Genomic DNA, 17,009 nt, shown 5'->3' with positions numbered 1-17,009 from the left:
ACCCTTTTCACCATTTAGGTAACGAAGCCGTCTGGCTGAACAGGACTCAGACGAGGATGGCGGAAGCTAACCCGTGCTAAGCAAGCTCCCGAAGACGGAACTATAAAACCAAAATACCCATTTACCTATTCACAGTTTATAATGAGAAACAGAAATGTCCGACGGACCAAAGGGGCTTTTGTTCTAAGCTGTTTATGTTCTGTCTGCAAACTATATGGAGAGGGAAAGCCCTCCCTAGATGGGGATTTCCCCGTTGCTTGGCAGCTGCCCGAGAAAGATTGCGGCAGGATTCAGCGGTATCCTTGGCCCTTTCTCCCACTTCCTCACCCAGGACCTAAGTACCCTAACGAGACTTTCCTTCGGCCACGTGCTTCTGGGATTTGCAGGGATGCTCAGAGCCAGCGTGCTCGGGACCACCGTTGAAGCAGATAAGCCAGTGGTGCGAGCGGAAGGGAAGGGAAGGTCGACTTCCGCTGTGCCTGGAAAATGATGGCCCGGGGCTGCAAGGGAAGTGACGAGCCTGCGGGGTCTCTGGAGCCCTGGAGGCGGCCCCACGCCGAGAGGGGCGCGCGGGAAAGGATGACTCCAGGCGCCAACGCAGCCCACCTGGACCCGCGGGACCCAGAGGGAGAGGCTTAAAAGAGACCATGAAATGGAAAGCCCCAGACAGGCCAAGCAAAGGAAGGAAAAGATGAAAGAGCCAGAGAAATATAGAAATATTGCTGTGGGGAGAATATGTGTGTGTATGTACACATCTCTCTCTCGCTCTCACACACACACACACCCCTATCTTGGTGTGGGGGAGGCTTTTCTTACCATTGATTTATAACACTGATGACATGGAGAAAAAAATGGCTAACTTTGACCATGTAAAAATGAAACTTCAGTATGACAGCAACACACAAAAAATGTCACAAAGACAATCTGGGGAAATACTTGTAACACTTTAAACAAAAGGAGAATTTCTTTCATTTAAAAACCACTTAAGGAGTGGGGAGCGATAAATTAGGAGTTTGGGATTAGCAGATAGAAACTACTATATATAAAATAGATAATCAACAAGGACCTGCTGTATAGCACAGGGAACTATACTCAATATTTTGTAATAACCTATAAGGGAAAAGAATCTGAAAAAGAATATATATTATATATACATACCTATATCTATATCTGAATCACTTTGCTGTATACCTGAAACTAACACTGCATTGTACATCAGCTATACGTCAATTAAAAATAAATAAATAAACAGCACTCATATAAGAAAATAAGGGGGGGGGAAAAAAGAGCAAAGACCTAATTGGGAAAATGCACATGATTAGTTTGCAAAAACATAAATGTAAATGGCTAATAAAAATATGAAAAGATGCCCAACTTCGTTCACAATGTGTACATTAGGACCACTAAAATAAAAAGTTACTTTCCACCAAAATTGGGCAGGTGTGGAGGAAATGGGCATTTTCACACCTTGTATGTATAGTGGTGCTATCTTTTTGGAGGGCAAACTGGCAATGTGTATCAAAGTTTTAGGTGCACAGGTTTGTATTTTTTTAACATTCAAGAAGTCAGGGACTTCCTGGTGGTGCAGTGGTTAAGACTCCACGCTCCTAATGCAGAGGGCCTGGGTTCGATCCCTGGTCAGGGAACTAGATCCCACATGCATGTTGCAACTAAGAGTTCACATGCCACAACTAAGGATCCCGCCAGCCGCAACCAAGACATGGTGCAACCAAATAAATAAATTTAAAAAAATAAAATAAAAAGTCATTCAAAATTTTTATTGTGGTAAGAACACTTGACATGAGATCTGTGGTCTTGACAAAGTTTTAAGTTTACATCATTGTTGACTACAGGTACAGTATTGTACAGCAGATTTCTAGAACCTATTCATCTTGCTTAACAAACTTCATGCCTGTTGATTAATAACTCCCATTTCCCCTTTTCCTCAACCCCTGACAACCACCATTCTACTCTTTGAGTCTATGAGTGTCTATTTTAGATACCTCATATTCGTGAAATCATGCTGTATTTGTCTTTCTGTGACTGGCTTATTTCAGCTAGCATAATGTTCTCAAGGTTCATCCATGTTGTTCCATACTGCAGAATTTCCTTCTTTTTTAAGGCTGAATAGTATTATATATATATATGGATCACATTTTTTTTTTTTTATCCATTTATCTGTGGATGACAAATTTAGGTTGTTTCCACATCTGAGCTACTGTGAATAGTGCTGCAATGAACATAGGAGCGTGCACAGATCCTTTTACGTGATAATTTTGCTGCCAAGAATTTGCTTTAAAAACATGCCAATATGAGAAACAACCTAAAGGTCCATCATTAAGGAATTGATTAGAAGAATACTCATAGTATGTTCTCATCTCTATACATTTTTAAGCAATGTGTATACACCACTATAGACTTCCATGCCCCCACCACCAGGATGACTTTGATGAGAAGTATTAGAAGTGTCAATGAAAAATTAACCAGTCAATCTAAGAAGGAAATGGAAAATTTTATTCAAGCCGTATTTGAGGATTATAACCTGGGAAGATCATCTCAGAAAGCTCTGAGAACTGTTCTGCCTGTTAGAAGTCAAGGCACAGTCATATAAGTTTTTTGAGGCAGAGGGCTGTACATCAAATAATGTTTTTTTTTAAGTTATTTTATTATTATTGAGGTATAGTTGATTTATAATGTGTTAATTTCTGCTGTACAGCAAAGTGATTCCATTATACATATATACACATTCTTTTTCACATTGTTTTCCATTATGGTTTATCACAGGATATTGAATATAGTTCCCTGTGCTATACAGTAGGACCTTGTTGTTTATCCATTCTCTATATAATAGTTTGCATCTGCTAAACCAAACTCCCAACCCATCCCTCAGGAATGTTATCTTTTAAGGAGTTGTCTTGTCGATGTGGGGAGAATGTTGTTGTTTATGGTTGAGCAGGTATTCCTGAGGATGGGGGAGGTCTGGTCGATGCATAATGCAAATACACAATGCACGATGAGGGGAGAGAGGAGGCCAAAGGGCAGAGAAGAATTTTTATGTTTAAATTTTTCTTGTCTTGCCATAAAATATGAATTTCATTTCACAGAAGGCTAAGAGAGTTCCTCCCCCTTTAAAAAAAAATCCATGTTATTATTTTTAAAATTCCATATATCCTTTAATAGTTATTGCAAATGCTGCCTCCTCCATTTAAAATTGCCTGCTTTATCTCCACCCATCTTGTACTATCTCATGGTGTTTACCGGAGTGTACCTTGTATTTGATTCATGTGTCACATCAACCTGGATGAGACGACTGTAGCCTACAAATAAATAGACAACAATAGTTAAAAATTCAGACTTGGACACAGGCTGATTTAGATGAATCTGGATTTTGCCATCTGTGTATCATTGGCCAAGGAACTTAACCTTTCAGAGCCTTTTTAGCATATGAGGAGGTTCTAAGCACCTACCACGGGGGGTAGCTGTCAGTGCAGTGAGATAATCTACTAAGTGCTGAGCAAAGCAAGTGGCATGGAGGGAATGCTCGATAAATGTTAGCCTTTATTATACATTTCTGGAGGACAGAAGCAGTCTCAGCCTCTTTCCTGTTACTCACTTTGGGGTTAATCTGAGTTCACTGGGGATTGGACCACGTAGTTTGCTGGAATGAATGAAGTCAAAGGCCCCAGGTACAACACAGAGCCTGCCCAACCCCTCTCCTTAGATTCAGGGGGAAGAGACAAGATGGTTAGCATACCTTCCCACTGCTGGGAAAACAATTTAAAGTAGTACTTGACTACTTGATGATGGGCTAACTTCACATTTGAACAGCATCGTTATTTTTGGCTTCTTTTTTTTTCCCTCTAATCCGTTGTTCAAAATTTCCCTTTATTCTTAGATGAAAACTTTCCCAATGTATTTACCTTAATTATAACAAACACAGAGCCAGGAGGGGGTTAAAAAGGTTGCTTTGATTCACCAGAAAAAGAGTAAAGGCTTGGTAAATGCAAAGATAATAATCAAGCACCTGGACATTAAGTTGATATTGGAAACAAAAATAGAAAAGGGAAAGAGGGACTTCTGTGGTGGTCCAGTGGCTAAGACTCCTCGATCCCAATGCAGGGGGCCGGATTTGATCCCTGGTCAGGGAACTAGATCCCGAATGCTGCAACTAAGAGTCCGCATGCCGCAAGGAAGATCCTGAGTGCCGCAACTAAGACCAGACGCAGCCGAATAAATAAATAAATATTAAAATAAATAAAGGGAAAGAATGGGGCTATTTGTTTTCAGAATTAAGGCCAGATTATCCTTTTCTTGATTTTAGGAATGACACATTGCACGGCTATCGATTATGCATTTTGTTTGGAAATAACTTTCCTTGATTCGATTTTTTACTCAAAGGTTTCTGAGTATAATAATCTTGGCAGAGATATATTCTGAAAGGATGTGTTGCTTATAATGCCAGTTATTTTATTAGTTGCATCACTTGATCAGTCAGATATGATAACAAGTCCACCTGAATCCAATGATAAGTGTTAGTATCTGTAAATATATTTTCTTAAATCTTAGAACAAAAAGCATTTTTTAAATTCTTTAGTTTGAAAAGAAACATGAACATTTTGTTCATAAGATATTTTAAAATACTGTTTTGAATGCTAAGTTATACCATTTAATATTTACAGAACACTTAACTAAGAGTTTATAAAGTATTTTCATTTACATATTGCCTGGTTTCCCCAAATCCCTAAGGGAGGCAGAGAAAATACTATAGAGATTTTTATGTTTTAAAAATGAACTTACGGGCTTCCCTGGTGGCGCAGTGGTTGAGAGTCTGCCTGCCAATGCAGGGGACATGGGTTCGAGCCCTGGTCTGGGAAGATCCCACATGCCGCGGAGCAACTGGGCCCGTGAGCCACAACTACTGAGCCTGCGCATCTGGAGCCTGTGCTCCGCAACAGGAGAGGCCGCGATAGTGAGAGGCCCGCGCACCGCAATGAAGAGTGACCCCTGCTTGCCGCAACTAGAGAAAGCCTCGCACAGAAATGAAGACCCAACACAGCTAAAATAAATAAATAAATAAATTTATTAAAAAAAAAAAAAATGAACTTACACAACAATTACAGCAATAGTAACAAAATACTAAATAGAAGATAACATTCATTTAAATCCTGTTAAAACAACAAATAAAACTGTTTATTTCAATTGATGTTACATGAATATTAGATTTACTGCATAGGGCAGATGTTTGCACAAAAAGGCATAGCAAGAGCTAGAAGGTCTATTTAGGTTACATCTACATTATTAATTATTATGAATAAATTATAACTTGGACTTAGTTTTTTTTTTCCACCTTTGGAAGAGTTCTCTAAAAGGTAATTTATTCAGGATTCGAAATATTCAAATTGTCCAAACAAAAAACTGCTCAAAAAGAGTGTTTTATAAGCAGTTAAAAAAGCATCCTTGTAATAACAAAGGAGTTATCTGTTACAGGGCAGACACCCATGCAGAAGCTCCAGATGTCATTTTGGCCCTACCCATGTGATCTGGACTAGGCATGCAATTCCTAACTGGGATCCCAGATCTAAAAGATCAAACTGTTATTTTACACATGATAGATATGTTACATCCCATTCTCTCTATATACTGTACTATGTATATACTGTAAAGAAAAACCAAGAAATTGGACCCAGAAATTTGGGTCCTGCATGAAGCAGAGTCATGGGAAAAAAAAAGACCTCTGTTTAGTGTTCATCAAAAGACTGATGTACTTCGAAAAAAGGGTGTGTCAAGAGTGTCTCAGCTTGGGGACTTCCCTGGTGGTCCAGTGGGTAAGACTCGCTCTCGCAACGCACAGGGCCCGGGTTCGATCCCTGGTCGGGGAACTAGATCCCGCATGCCGCAACTAAGACTTGGTACAGCCAAAATAAATAAGTAAATTTAAAAAAAAATTAATAAAAAAAGAGTGTCTCAGCTTTTGCTAGAGTTACGGTTTTGAGCAATCTAAAATATACGACAGGGTCACAAAAAGATTAATTATTCAGTTTGGATTCCAAAGAGCATCTTTTTAACACTAGGGAATTCCTTGGAGGTCCAGTGGTTAGGACTCGGTGCTCTCACTGTTGGTACGGGTTCGATCTCTGGTTGGGGAACTAAGATCACAGCATAACCCGTGCTCCCCCCGAAAAAAACCCTAAAAAACCCCACTAAATAATCTCAACCACAGTGACCTTGACCAAGTGGTGTTAAGTGTGGTTCTGTCAGCATGGGTAGCTGATAGGGGTTTCCTATGGGGGTGGGTCCCATGATAATGGAGAAAGCAGACTCCTGATACCAGTATTAAAAATCCAAGAAGAAGGTGATTATTTTTCAGGACTAGTGAAGACATTCAAACATTGCCACATCACTTGCTATTTAAAAGCAATTACCAAGTCTGTAAGTGCTCAGAGACTGTATGAAGATGCATTTAAGTTGGTGGAAGAGCTCACACTTGGTTTAGATCCTTATCTATCCTGGCTGTGGCCCTTCTGACTTGGCTTTTGTCTCCCACAGTACAGTAGACCCCCTTATCTGCGGTTTCACTTTCCACGGTTTCAGTTACAGGCATTTGGAAAATATTACAGCCGTCCCTTGGTCTCGAAGGGGGATTGGTTCCAGGACCGCCCCGCCCCCCCCCAACACTCCCCAGATGCCAAAATCTGCAGATGCTCAAGTCCCTTATATAAAATGGCTGTAGTATTAGCATACAACCTACACACATCCTCCCGTGTACTTTTAATCATCTCTGAATTTATAATACCTAATACAATGTAACTGCTATGTAAATAGTTGTAAACCAATGTAAATGCTATGTAAATAGTTGCCGGGCACCCAGCCAGCAAATTCAAGTTTTGCTTTTTGAAAGTTTCTGGCATTTTTTTGTTTGTTTGTTTTCGACTATTTTCCATCCATGGTTTGCTGAATCCGCAGATGCAGAACCCGCGGATACGGAGGGCTGACTGCAGATGGAAAATTCCAGAAATAAACAATTCATAAGTTTTAAATTTCACGCCCGCCCGCTCCGTCCTGCCTGGGTCGTGAATCATCCCTTTGTCCAGCGTATCCTGCCCGGTAGTCACTTAGTAGCCGCCTGGGTTATCAGATCAACTGCCAGGTATTGCAGTGCTTGTGCTCAAGTAACCCTTATTTTACTTAATAATGGCCCCAAAGCGCAAGAGCAGTGATGCTGGCAGTTCGGATATGCCAAAGAGAAGCCGTAAAGTGCTTCCTTTAATTGAAAAAGTGAAAGTTCTCGACTTAGTAAGGAAAGAAAAAAAATCGTATGCTGAGGTTGCTAAAATCTACGGTAAGAACGAATCTTCTATCCGTGAAATTGTGAAGAAGGAAAAAGAAATCCGTGCTAGTTTTGCTGTAGCGCCTCAAACTGCAAAAGTTACAGCCACAGTGCGTGATAAGTGCATAGTTAAGATGGAAGAGGCATTAAATTTGTGGGTGGAAGACATGAACAGAAAACGTGTTCCCATTGACAGCAATGTGTTGCGCCGGAAAGCGCTGAGCCTGTACGAAGACTTCAGCCAGGGATCCCCAGAAACGGGTGACACCAAGCCATTTACTGCGAGTAAGGGATGGTTACACAGATTCAGGAATAGGTTTGGACTGAAAAATATAAAAATTACTGGAAAGGCTGTGTCTGCTAAGGAAGAAGCTGCTGCCACACTTCCAGCAGAGTTGAAGAAGCTGATTAAGGACAGAGAATATTATCCAAAGCAAGTCTTCAATTGTGATGAAACTGGGCTCTTCTGGAAGAAGATGCCCAATAGAACCTACATTCATAAAAGTGCAAAGGAGGCACCAGGGCATAAAACACGGAAGGACAGATTAACTCTGGTGCTACCTGGCATCTCACATCATCACAAGAAGGGTAAGTACAGTATAATAAGACATTTTGAATTTTTTTTAAATTTTATTTTTTGGCCTCGCCGCGCAGCATGTGGGATCCTAGCTTCTCAAACAGGGGTCGAACCAGCGCCCCCTGCATTGGAAACATGGAGTCCTAACCACTGGACCTCCAGGGAAGTCCTAATAAGATATTTTGAGAGAAACCACATTCACATAACTTTTATTGTAATATATATTGTTATAATTATTCTGTTATTTTTTAATGAATACTTTCTCTCATTGGAAATTTCTAGGACATGATCTTTTTATTTTTTAAATATTTATTTATTTATTCATTTGGCTTCGCCGGCTCTTAGTTGTGGCATGCAAGATCTTGGTTGTGGCATGCGGATCTAGTTCTCTGACCAGGGCACCCTGAATTGGGAGCACGGAGTCTTAGCCACTGGACCACCAGGGAAGTCCCTATTTATGTTATTATTAATCTCTTACTGTGCCTAATTTATAAATTAAACTTTATCATAGGTATGTGCATATAGGCATATAGGAAAAAACATAGTATATGGAGGGTTCAGTATTATCTTTGGTTTCAGGCATCCACTTAGGGGTCTTGGAATGTATCCCCCAGGCATAAGGAGGGGTTACTGTATGCAGTAGAATGGAGTGTCATGTTATTTGGACACTCACCTGCAGGACTGCATCCACTAAGTTAAACATTAAAAAGAGAGAAATATTTAAAATAATTTGAAATAACCTGCAAGATTCTGCCAACTGTTGGCCTCTGTGTACTCATGTCTCAAGTGATTAGGAGCCAGGAGCTGGGAATCTTCTCTTCCTGCAATCTCGGTCTTGGTACACACATCTTTTTATGTTGAATGTGATTCTAAACAAAGTTAAGTTGAGTGTGATTTAAACAAAGGATTCCACACGAAATCATCCCTAAATACAAATCAATGTTTTTTTTTTTGTTTTTTTTGTTTTTTTCATTTCTTGCTCAACCCAAAAAACAGCAGTGCAATCCTGTGCTGGAAAAACAACTGGCTGTACTGAGCTGGTATCCAAGTGGCTTGTAACTCTGGTCACCATTGACATAGCATCTGGACCAATGATGTGAGAGAGAAACTGGCTAACAAACAGCAACAAGCGTATCACTAGCAGCCAAGGTGGTAAGCCAGGCTTTAGGGAGAACTGAAAATGCATGAGATTTATGACTGTGAGCCATGAATTTGAGGGTTACACCTGCCAACAGCCGTACACTGGGAAAAAGCTTGCTCTCTACACACTGTTCACACCACATACCGTTCCACACATTCATTGTCCCCAAAGGGCCAGCTTTCTGTCCAGAGGCAATTCAAAGCCAGCTAAAGTTTTAGGACCTGCGTTAGGATTTGATAGTTTTAGGAACCACTTCAACCTCCAAGGAAGCTGGAGTTGTTCATGAAGCAGCAGCAAAATTTCACACTGAGCTGTGCAATTCATAAAAAGGGAAGGGACTATCTCCTAAATAAGTCAATGGCAAGGGTAATCTCGACTAAGTGAACTTTTGCTTTACTAACTCACTTTGTGACACCCTTCCAATGCTACTCCATGGCTCCACCACACCCAGTGCATCCTGCCTTCCCTGTCCTCAACCTCCCAGTCTTCCCAAGAAACGGTTCAGGACTCCAGTCCCTCTATAAAACGTACTCACTGATGCTCACAGCAGCTGATGGGTTTGCAGCTCGTAGGCTGGCTGCTCTTAGCAGCTGAGTTGTAGGCTTCTCAAGAGTTAATGTTTGTTCCTAAATATGTCAGGTGTACTTGGTATTGGGAAGACGGAATTTAATTAAATATTCCAAAATGTTAAGAAATATGAGGGCAAAAATTGTCCTTATGAAAAACTAAACGCTGCGGAGAGACTTGACAAAGGAGAGTTCTAATCGATTTAGGTGAAGACAAAATGACTGTAAAAGATTGCAAGGGAAATGGGAAAAATGTGGAAGTCTTCTGTAATCAGATTGCTTCGCAGGGACCTTTAAATTCTCCATCTATTTTAAAGAAATCCAACATGGACATTCTAGACGAGGCATTATGGGTGCGGTCGACGGAAGAAAGAAGATGGGGAACGCCAATCTGTGAACCCAATTTCAAAGGAAAGGTTTTGGACCTACATCAAAAGACTAGCTGCTCGGAAAGTTTTCTTGCGAGCGACAAAGGCTGGAAAAAGCGCCGTGGTCGCCACCTACCGAGGAGGAGGGGGAGGGGGAGGATGGCCGGCGGGGCCCGAATCTCCGGTGGGGAGAAACATCACAAAATCACTCGATTTTGTTCTTTACATAAACATCTAAAATCTCTGGGCTCGAGTTTTTTGAACTTCTAACTTGGGTGAACAGTAACGTCTCACCATTTTCGAAATTCACGAGCTAATGAAAGTTGAGATGCAAAAAATTATCGGGGGGAGGGGCTTGAGTAAAATTGCCTAGCGGTTGACAGAACAAAACGGGCTGCAAACCACGTTTTCTGCTCCCCTCCATGGCTTTTCCACTTTAACTTTCTAAATGTTGAGTGAAAGTGAGCAAAGCCTGGGGGTTGAAGGGTGAATAAAAACAGAAGGGTGCCCTTCCCTCACCCATCCAAAGTTGGGGCAACAGTCTCTTTTGGCCGCTTTTGAGGCAAGCTTTCAAAACTAACAGGAGTTCTTTGTGTTCCGGAGGGTGGTGCAGGGCGGAGGAAGTCCCTTGGCGGAGCATGGAAGGCGGCAGGCCGTCCTGGGACTCTCCGGCCTTTGCAGTGGTCCGACCTCTCAATTTGCAGGGAATCTCGGGTGCAAGAGTGAGTGCGAGCCTTGGACCGTGGCTGAGGCCGGCTGCAGAGCGGCAGGGAGCAGGCTGGAGCTCGCCCGGCCTGGATTTTCATCCCTGCGCCCCGGCTCCCCTCCCCCACCCGAGCAGCAGCGCAGGCCCCAGGTGCAGCCATGTTCCTCGCTCCCACCACCCGCGCCTCCATTGACAGTCCTTGCCCGAGAGGGCCGGGCGCCGCGCTCGCCGCGTCCTCGGGCTCTGGGCTTGTCGGCGCGAGGCTTCCTGGGAGTCGTAGTCCAGTGCCCCCGCCGTCGCGTTGGTGGGGACGAATCAGAGACTACAACTCCCGCTGGGCGGTGTTGCGGGTGCGCACGCGCAGCGCGCCTTCGAGGAACAAAAAAAAAAAAAAAAAAAAAAAAGAGGAGGAGGGTGAGAGAGAAGCTCGGAGAGCAGAGGAAAGGGGCCGCCGATCGCCCCCCCGCTTTCCCGCACGCGCTCTCTAGCCGTGGCTGCCCGCCTGCTGCGGTTACCCCGGCCTATCCCTCGGTCCCCAGTGAGCGGATCTAGGCGCTGAGCGAGGCCCTGCCGGGGCGGCCATGCGGCGGTGACAGGAGCTCGGCCGAGACGCTCGGGCCCCTCGCCCTCTCACCTCCTGCCCGCTCGCCAGCCAGCCTCAGCCCGAGGGTGCTCCGCCGCAGCCGCAGTTCGCGCGCGGCCCACACTCGCTTCCCTTCAGCATCCCCAGCCCCGGCGCTGCCTGGAGGCGGCTGCACTCGGGTGAGTCCCTGTCGCCTCATCTCCGGTCCCCCGCCCCGGTTGCTATCGCGAGCACGGTCTTTATTTGAGACTCGCTCCCTCCGGGGCCTGCACTGACAGGGGTCCAGGGACCGTCGGCGGCCGTGTTGGGGGCCACAGCCCCCCCCCCCAACCCCGGCCCGCCGGCGTTGGGGGTGGGGCAGAAGCAGACGCGGTCGCGGGGGACGACAGTTGCACGCGCGCGCCTGGGTGCGTGGGGGAGGGGCGCGCGCGCCGGCGCGGCGTGGGGGGGCTCCTCACGCGTGAGGCCCGCGCGCGAGCGAGCCTGCGGGCTGCGCATGCCCGGCCGCTGATTGGCCGGCTCCGGCGATGCGGGTGCGCGCGCGGTGCCAGGCCCGAGCCGTGGGGTCGCGCTCGGCCTGGTGTCTCCGGGGCTCGTGCGCCCGGGCAGCAGACGCGCCGGATTGGCCGGCGGGCGGCGGGGGCGGTGCCGCGCTGCCTGGTAACTGCGGGCCGGCGGGCGGGCCCCGGAGCGCCGCCCCTCCTCGCCGCTGCCCCTGCCCGCCCCTACCCGCGCCCAGGTGGAGCCCGGAGTGGGCTTTGTCCCCGGCCCGGCCGGCGCGCCTGCCCCGCGGGGCCTGCTCTTTTGGGGAAATAAACACAATGACCGGAAGGAAAACCTCAGCCTGCAGGCTGTGAAAATAAGCCGTCTGGATTCTGCCAGCACCCGGTCGGGGGTTCGGGGAAGAAGACAAAAAACTGCTCTCTTTCCCCGCTACTTGTGCTTATCCAAGTTTTGCCTTTTAATAGTTTCTTTTTTGTATTTAATGTTACGGTTTTGCGCTCATTTGCGTCTGAGAATGTTCAGGTGTTGGGCCCTGTTGGTGTGGTGCTCACTCCTCGGAATGCGGGGCTCCGGGCAGACTTCTCACCTTCCTGCATTCAACTTTGCTGCAGACAATGGCTTGATGGGCCACTGCATAAAAGTGGTCTCCGGGTGTTCAGGAAACAAAAGGGGAAGTTAAGTTTGCAAATGAGAGTGCCGTAGAGTGCCCTGAGGAGGCCGGGTGTTCCCCCCTCACCCCGTGTTCCCCCCTCACCCCTCCCCGCTAAGCCCTAGGATTTGGGATATCCGATTTTATTTCCTACTACATATTTTTGCTTTGTCCGTTTTCCAGCCACTGTAGTCTACTGCCTTGCACTTTAGCTTCTCCCGCTTCTTGGGATCTTGGCTCACACCTGTAGGCTGGAATAACTTTTTCTTCGCTTGAGGCTGTGGAACTCTTTCTTGCTCACACGCAATTACTTCTTTAAAGCCATATCTTATAACGTTGGGTCAGAATTTGTTGCCTCTTCATACAGTCAACTTGTTTGCCCCTCCTAGGCTGGCGTCTTTATTTCCTCTTGGAGTGGGTTTGGTTATGCTCTGTATACACGTGTCTGACCTAGACACTAGGTATTAAACTCCTGGAGCGGTAAGGATTAAGCCTTTTCCGTCTTTGTCTTTCACCCCCTTCCAGTCTACAGCCGTCAAAGTGCTTTGTTTATATTAGTAGCGACAGCTAACGCTTGAATAATGTTTACATGCCTGGCATCGCTCTTAAGCACTTAAGGTATGTTTTTCTTATTTAATATTCATAACAACCCCGTTCCTATAGATGAGGAACAAGGCTAGAGAAGCTGGGTAATTACCTCTTGGTTACCCAGCAAGTAAACCTTGAATCCAAGATTTGAACCTGGGCAGTATGACTCTTAACCCCAAAGCCAGTGGTTCTGAAAACCCGAGCAAGCGTCATCCTCCCCTGGAGGGCTTGTTAAAACACAATAGCTGGGCCCCGCCCCAGACATTCTGATTCTGCAGGTCTGGGGTGGGGCCGGAGAATCTGCGATTCTAACTGGTTCCCAGGTGCTGCTGCTGCTGCTCCCAGGACCGACGCTTTGCGAGCTGTTCACCGCGGTAGGAAGTTAAGTTGTGAGGGAAGTTTATTCTAGATGCTTGCTCTTCATTACTTTAAAATGAGATCTTAAAGAACCAAAAGTAATTCGTACTGCTTACTGTAGATTGCTTGGAAAACTGAGAGTTAAGAATTTTTCTTAGCGTTGGTTACAAAATTAAAGTTTAATAGGTCTCCAGTTTAAAAAGGAGCCATGGATTTGAGTACAGAATACAATTAGAAATCTAATCTTGGCTTTTTTTCCCCCTCTCATTCATTTATTAATTTTTTCATGGCACAGGCATTTATCTCTTTCAAGTGATGCCTGTAGCATCCTATCCTCACCAAAGCCTAAAGATAGGACCTGAGCTTGGACCTGAGGTCGGCTGGGCCAGGCCGGGGCAGGCAGAGCTGCTGGAGCTCCGTAACTCCTCCCTCCTGCCAGTTCCATGCACCAATGATTTGGCTAACTTTTAAGAAAATGGCTACAAAGACTTTGTCATTAAAATGTAGGCTTTGGGCTTCTTTTTCTTGGCGCACAAGACTTGGTGAGAATGATTTTTAGTTTTTTTGGTGTAATGGATTTCTTTCTGAGGAAAGTAAGTAATCTCAAATCAGGTAGGAGTGGGATTAGTTTACGGTAATCTATCATTTTAAAAATTTTATTTATTTATTTTTTGGCTGCGTTGGGTCTTCGTTGTGGTGCGCAGCTTCTCATTGCGGGGGCTTCTCTTGTGGGGCACGGGCTCTAGGTGCGTGAGCTTCAGTAGTTGCAGTAGGCGGGCTCAGTAGTTGCGGCGTGCGGGCTCTAGGGCGCGCGTGGTTTCAGTCGTTGTGGCACGCGGGCTTAGTTGTTCTGCGGCATGTGATCCTGGACCAGGGATCGAACCCGTGTCCCCTGCATTGGCAGGTGGATTCTTAACCCCTGCGCTACCGGGGAAGTCTCTCTTCTATCATTTTTTGGATGATCCATAGATCAATGGTGTGTTCCAAAACATAAAATATAAAAGACAAGGTCCCCGCTCCAGGTTGTTATTACCTAAAGGAGCAGTAAATAAAACACTTAACCTTTTCTGTTATTACTGGTGTGTAGCTATTTGCATTGCATTCTACCTAATTCAGTTCTACCATTGTTTCTTTCTTCATTGAAAACATGAATTTTTAAAATATTGCAATCCTCTTCATATAACTGCTGTGGTATAATTAACATGAACTTGTCTTAATCACTGGCTTAAACAGATGCTGATAAGTAATTTTTATGTATGTCTAAGGGAAAGCATTTTTTGAAGAGCTGTTTGAGAAGTAATACCCTTTGAGTTGTTTGAGAAGTAATACCCTTTGAGAATGGTATTTCACTTTTCCCGAAATGCATGAGGTAATCTACCTGAAAGATAAATACCATGAATTTTATTAATAGCAGTTTACCAAATGTCATTGGTACCATTTTTCTTCAAAAGTTGTCTACATTTATTTGGGTTAAGGTTATTCATTGTTACTAACTGAAAGAAAGGAAATGCAATTAATCAGTTATTCATTATAATTGTAGAGTTGAGTTTCCTTGTAATCAAGGGGCTTAAATGGCAGCATAGCAATATGAAGAATAAAATTTGGTTAAACAAAGTGTAGCTGAGGCTACCTGCCTGGGAGAGTAAAATTAAGGATTAGTGTTTTAGAGGATGTATTAAAAATTATGGGAAAATTACGGAAAAAATCATGTGGATACATCAGAAGTGCTGAAGGTATTATTATTTTTTTTAATTATTTATTTATTTATTTATTATTTATGGCTGTGTTGGGTCTTCGTTTCTGTGCGAGGGCTTTCTCTAGTTGCGGCAAGCGGGGGCCACTCTTCATCGCGGTGCGCAGGCCTCTCACTATCGCGGCCTCTCTTGTTGCGGAGCACAGGCTTCAGATGCGCAGGCTCAGTAGTTGTGGCTCACGGGCCTAGTTGCTCCGCGGCATGTGGGATCTTCCCAGACCAGGGCTCGAACCCATGTCCCCTGCATTGGCAGGTAGACTCTCAACCACTGCGCCACCAGGGAAGCCCTGAAGGTATTATCTTAATATTCTTCATTTTCCATTCTTACCTCTTTCTTCCTTTATCATTTTCCCTCTTTCTTGTCTTTCCTTTACTGGAATGCTCAACGATGCAGTTTCCCTGTTTTTGTGTTTTGTTTTTTCCTCTTTGTTTCTGCAATCCTTGTGTTCATATCCCATGCCTGTCTCTGGCACTACTCCTTTGCTTTAAACACTTTGATCTAGTGGGAAAGTAAGAAAGTTCCATATAACCAGGGACTGTCAGAGTTGATGGCGGATTGACTCATGTTCCTTGGTTTAACTTGATGAAAAATTATAGAGGATTTTAAAAGAGTTAGTTTATTTAAAAAGTAACTTGAGGCAAAGTGAATTTATAATTGAGAGAGAGGGAGTATGGCTTAGTGGGTATAGACATAGGTTCTTTTTTTTTTTTTAATATTTATTTATTTCGTTGCGCTGGGTTTTAGTTGCAGTAGGCGGGCCCCTTATTTGTGGCTCACCGGCTCCTTAGTTGCGGCACGCATGTGGGATCTAGTTCCTTGACCAGGGATTGAACCCGGACCCCCTGCATTGGGAGCGTGGAGTCTTATCCACTGCGCCACCAGGGAAGTCCCCTTATAGTGATTTTTAAAAAATTGTGGTAGGGACTTCCCTGGCAGTCCAGTGGTTAAGACTCCGCGCTTCCACTGCAGGGGCCGCGCACGCCATGTGGCACGGTCAAAAAAAAAAAAAAAAAGTAGCAAAAAATTGGTAAAATATACATAACATAGAACTTAACACACAGTGTTAAGTGCACAGTTTGTACAGTCACGTTGTTGAGCAGCCATCACACCATCCATCTCCAGGACTTTTTCATCTTCCTAAACTGAAATTGCCCGTTAAAGAGTAATTCCCATTCCCTCTTCCCTCCAGCCCCTGGCACCTGCTGTGAGGCATGTGGGATCTTAGTTCCCTGACCAGGGATGGAACTGGTGCCCCTTACACTGCAAGCGTGGAGTCTTAACCACTGGACCACCAGGGAAGTCCCAAATTTGACTGTTTTAAGTACCTCATATAAGTGGAATTATTTGGACAGTATTTGTCCTTTTGTGATTGGTTTATTTCATTTAGCGTAATGTCCTCAACGGTTCATCCATGTTTTAGGATGTGTCAGAATTTCCATCCTTTTTGATCGTTATAGTGATTTTTAAAGTTTTTGTTTTTATAGTATGGCAAAGGAGGTAATTTTTTTAAAGTACTGTATATGACTATATTATGGTATAATTATAGAAGTGGAGAGTAGTGAAGAGTTTGATCCTATTTAGGGTATTTGGTTAAAATCAACCCTGGTTAGACTGAGCCTGTGAAGATTTCTGATTGTATAGGTCCCATACTTTGGAAAATTGTTGTGTGTTTTGATTCCATTTGCATACACTGTCTCTAGAGACCATAGTATTTTTTATTATATGTTAATTATTTTCTGATTATGTATTTTTGTTGTGTTGATTGCTTCTGTAAAGCTTTTAGAGTACTTTTTCTTAGGGTATGTTGTAAAACAGTGGGGTAGTCACTTTACCCAACTAGATACTTCATAATTTTTTTCTTTATTTGTAGTCTTACCTATAGGAAAATC

The 17,009-nt window shown here is 44.2% G+C and overlaps 1 protein-coding gene across 11 annotated transcripts in view; it reads left to right on the top strand.

Moving 5' to 3' along the window:
- Nucleotides 1-17,009, top strand: part of GTF2I (general transcription factor IIi) — a 143,865-nt gene that overhangs the window by 37,485 nt on the left and 89,371 nt on the right. For 2 of the 11 annotated variants that reach the window (XM_082432289.1, XM_082432286.1), the window contains exon 1: nucleotides 7,143-7,915. The exons of 1 other annotated variant lie outside the window; for it this stretch is intronic. In XM_082432289.1, coding sequence (XP_082288415.1) covers nucleotides 7,192-7,915 — 724 coding nt within the window. In that variant the 5' untranslated portion in view covers nucleotides 7,143-7,191. Of the gene's footprint in view, nucleotides 1-7,142; nucleotides 7,916-10,858; nucleotides 11,448-12,061; nucleotides 12,236-17,009 lie in introns of those variants that run through there. 8 more of the 11 variants (XM_082432292.1, XM_082432291.1, XM_082432288.1 and 5 more) reach the window with 6 other exon arrangements.

This window comes from Balaenoptera physalus (genome assembly GCF_965194825.1).
Source record: "Balaenoptera physalus genome assembly, chromosome: 16".
NCBI lineage: Eukaryota > Metazoa > Chordata > Mammalia > Artiodactyla > Balaenopteridae > Balaenoptera > Balaenoptera physalus.
The sequence above is the reverse complement of the archived record's forward strand: the minus strand, read 5'-3'. Positions and strand labels throughout refer to the sequence as shown.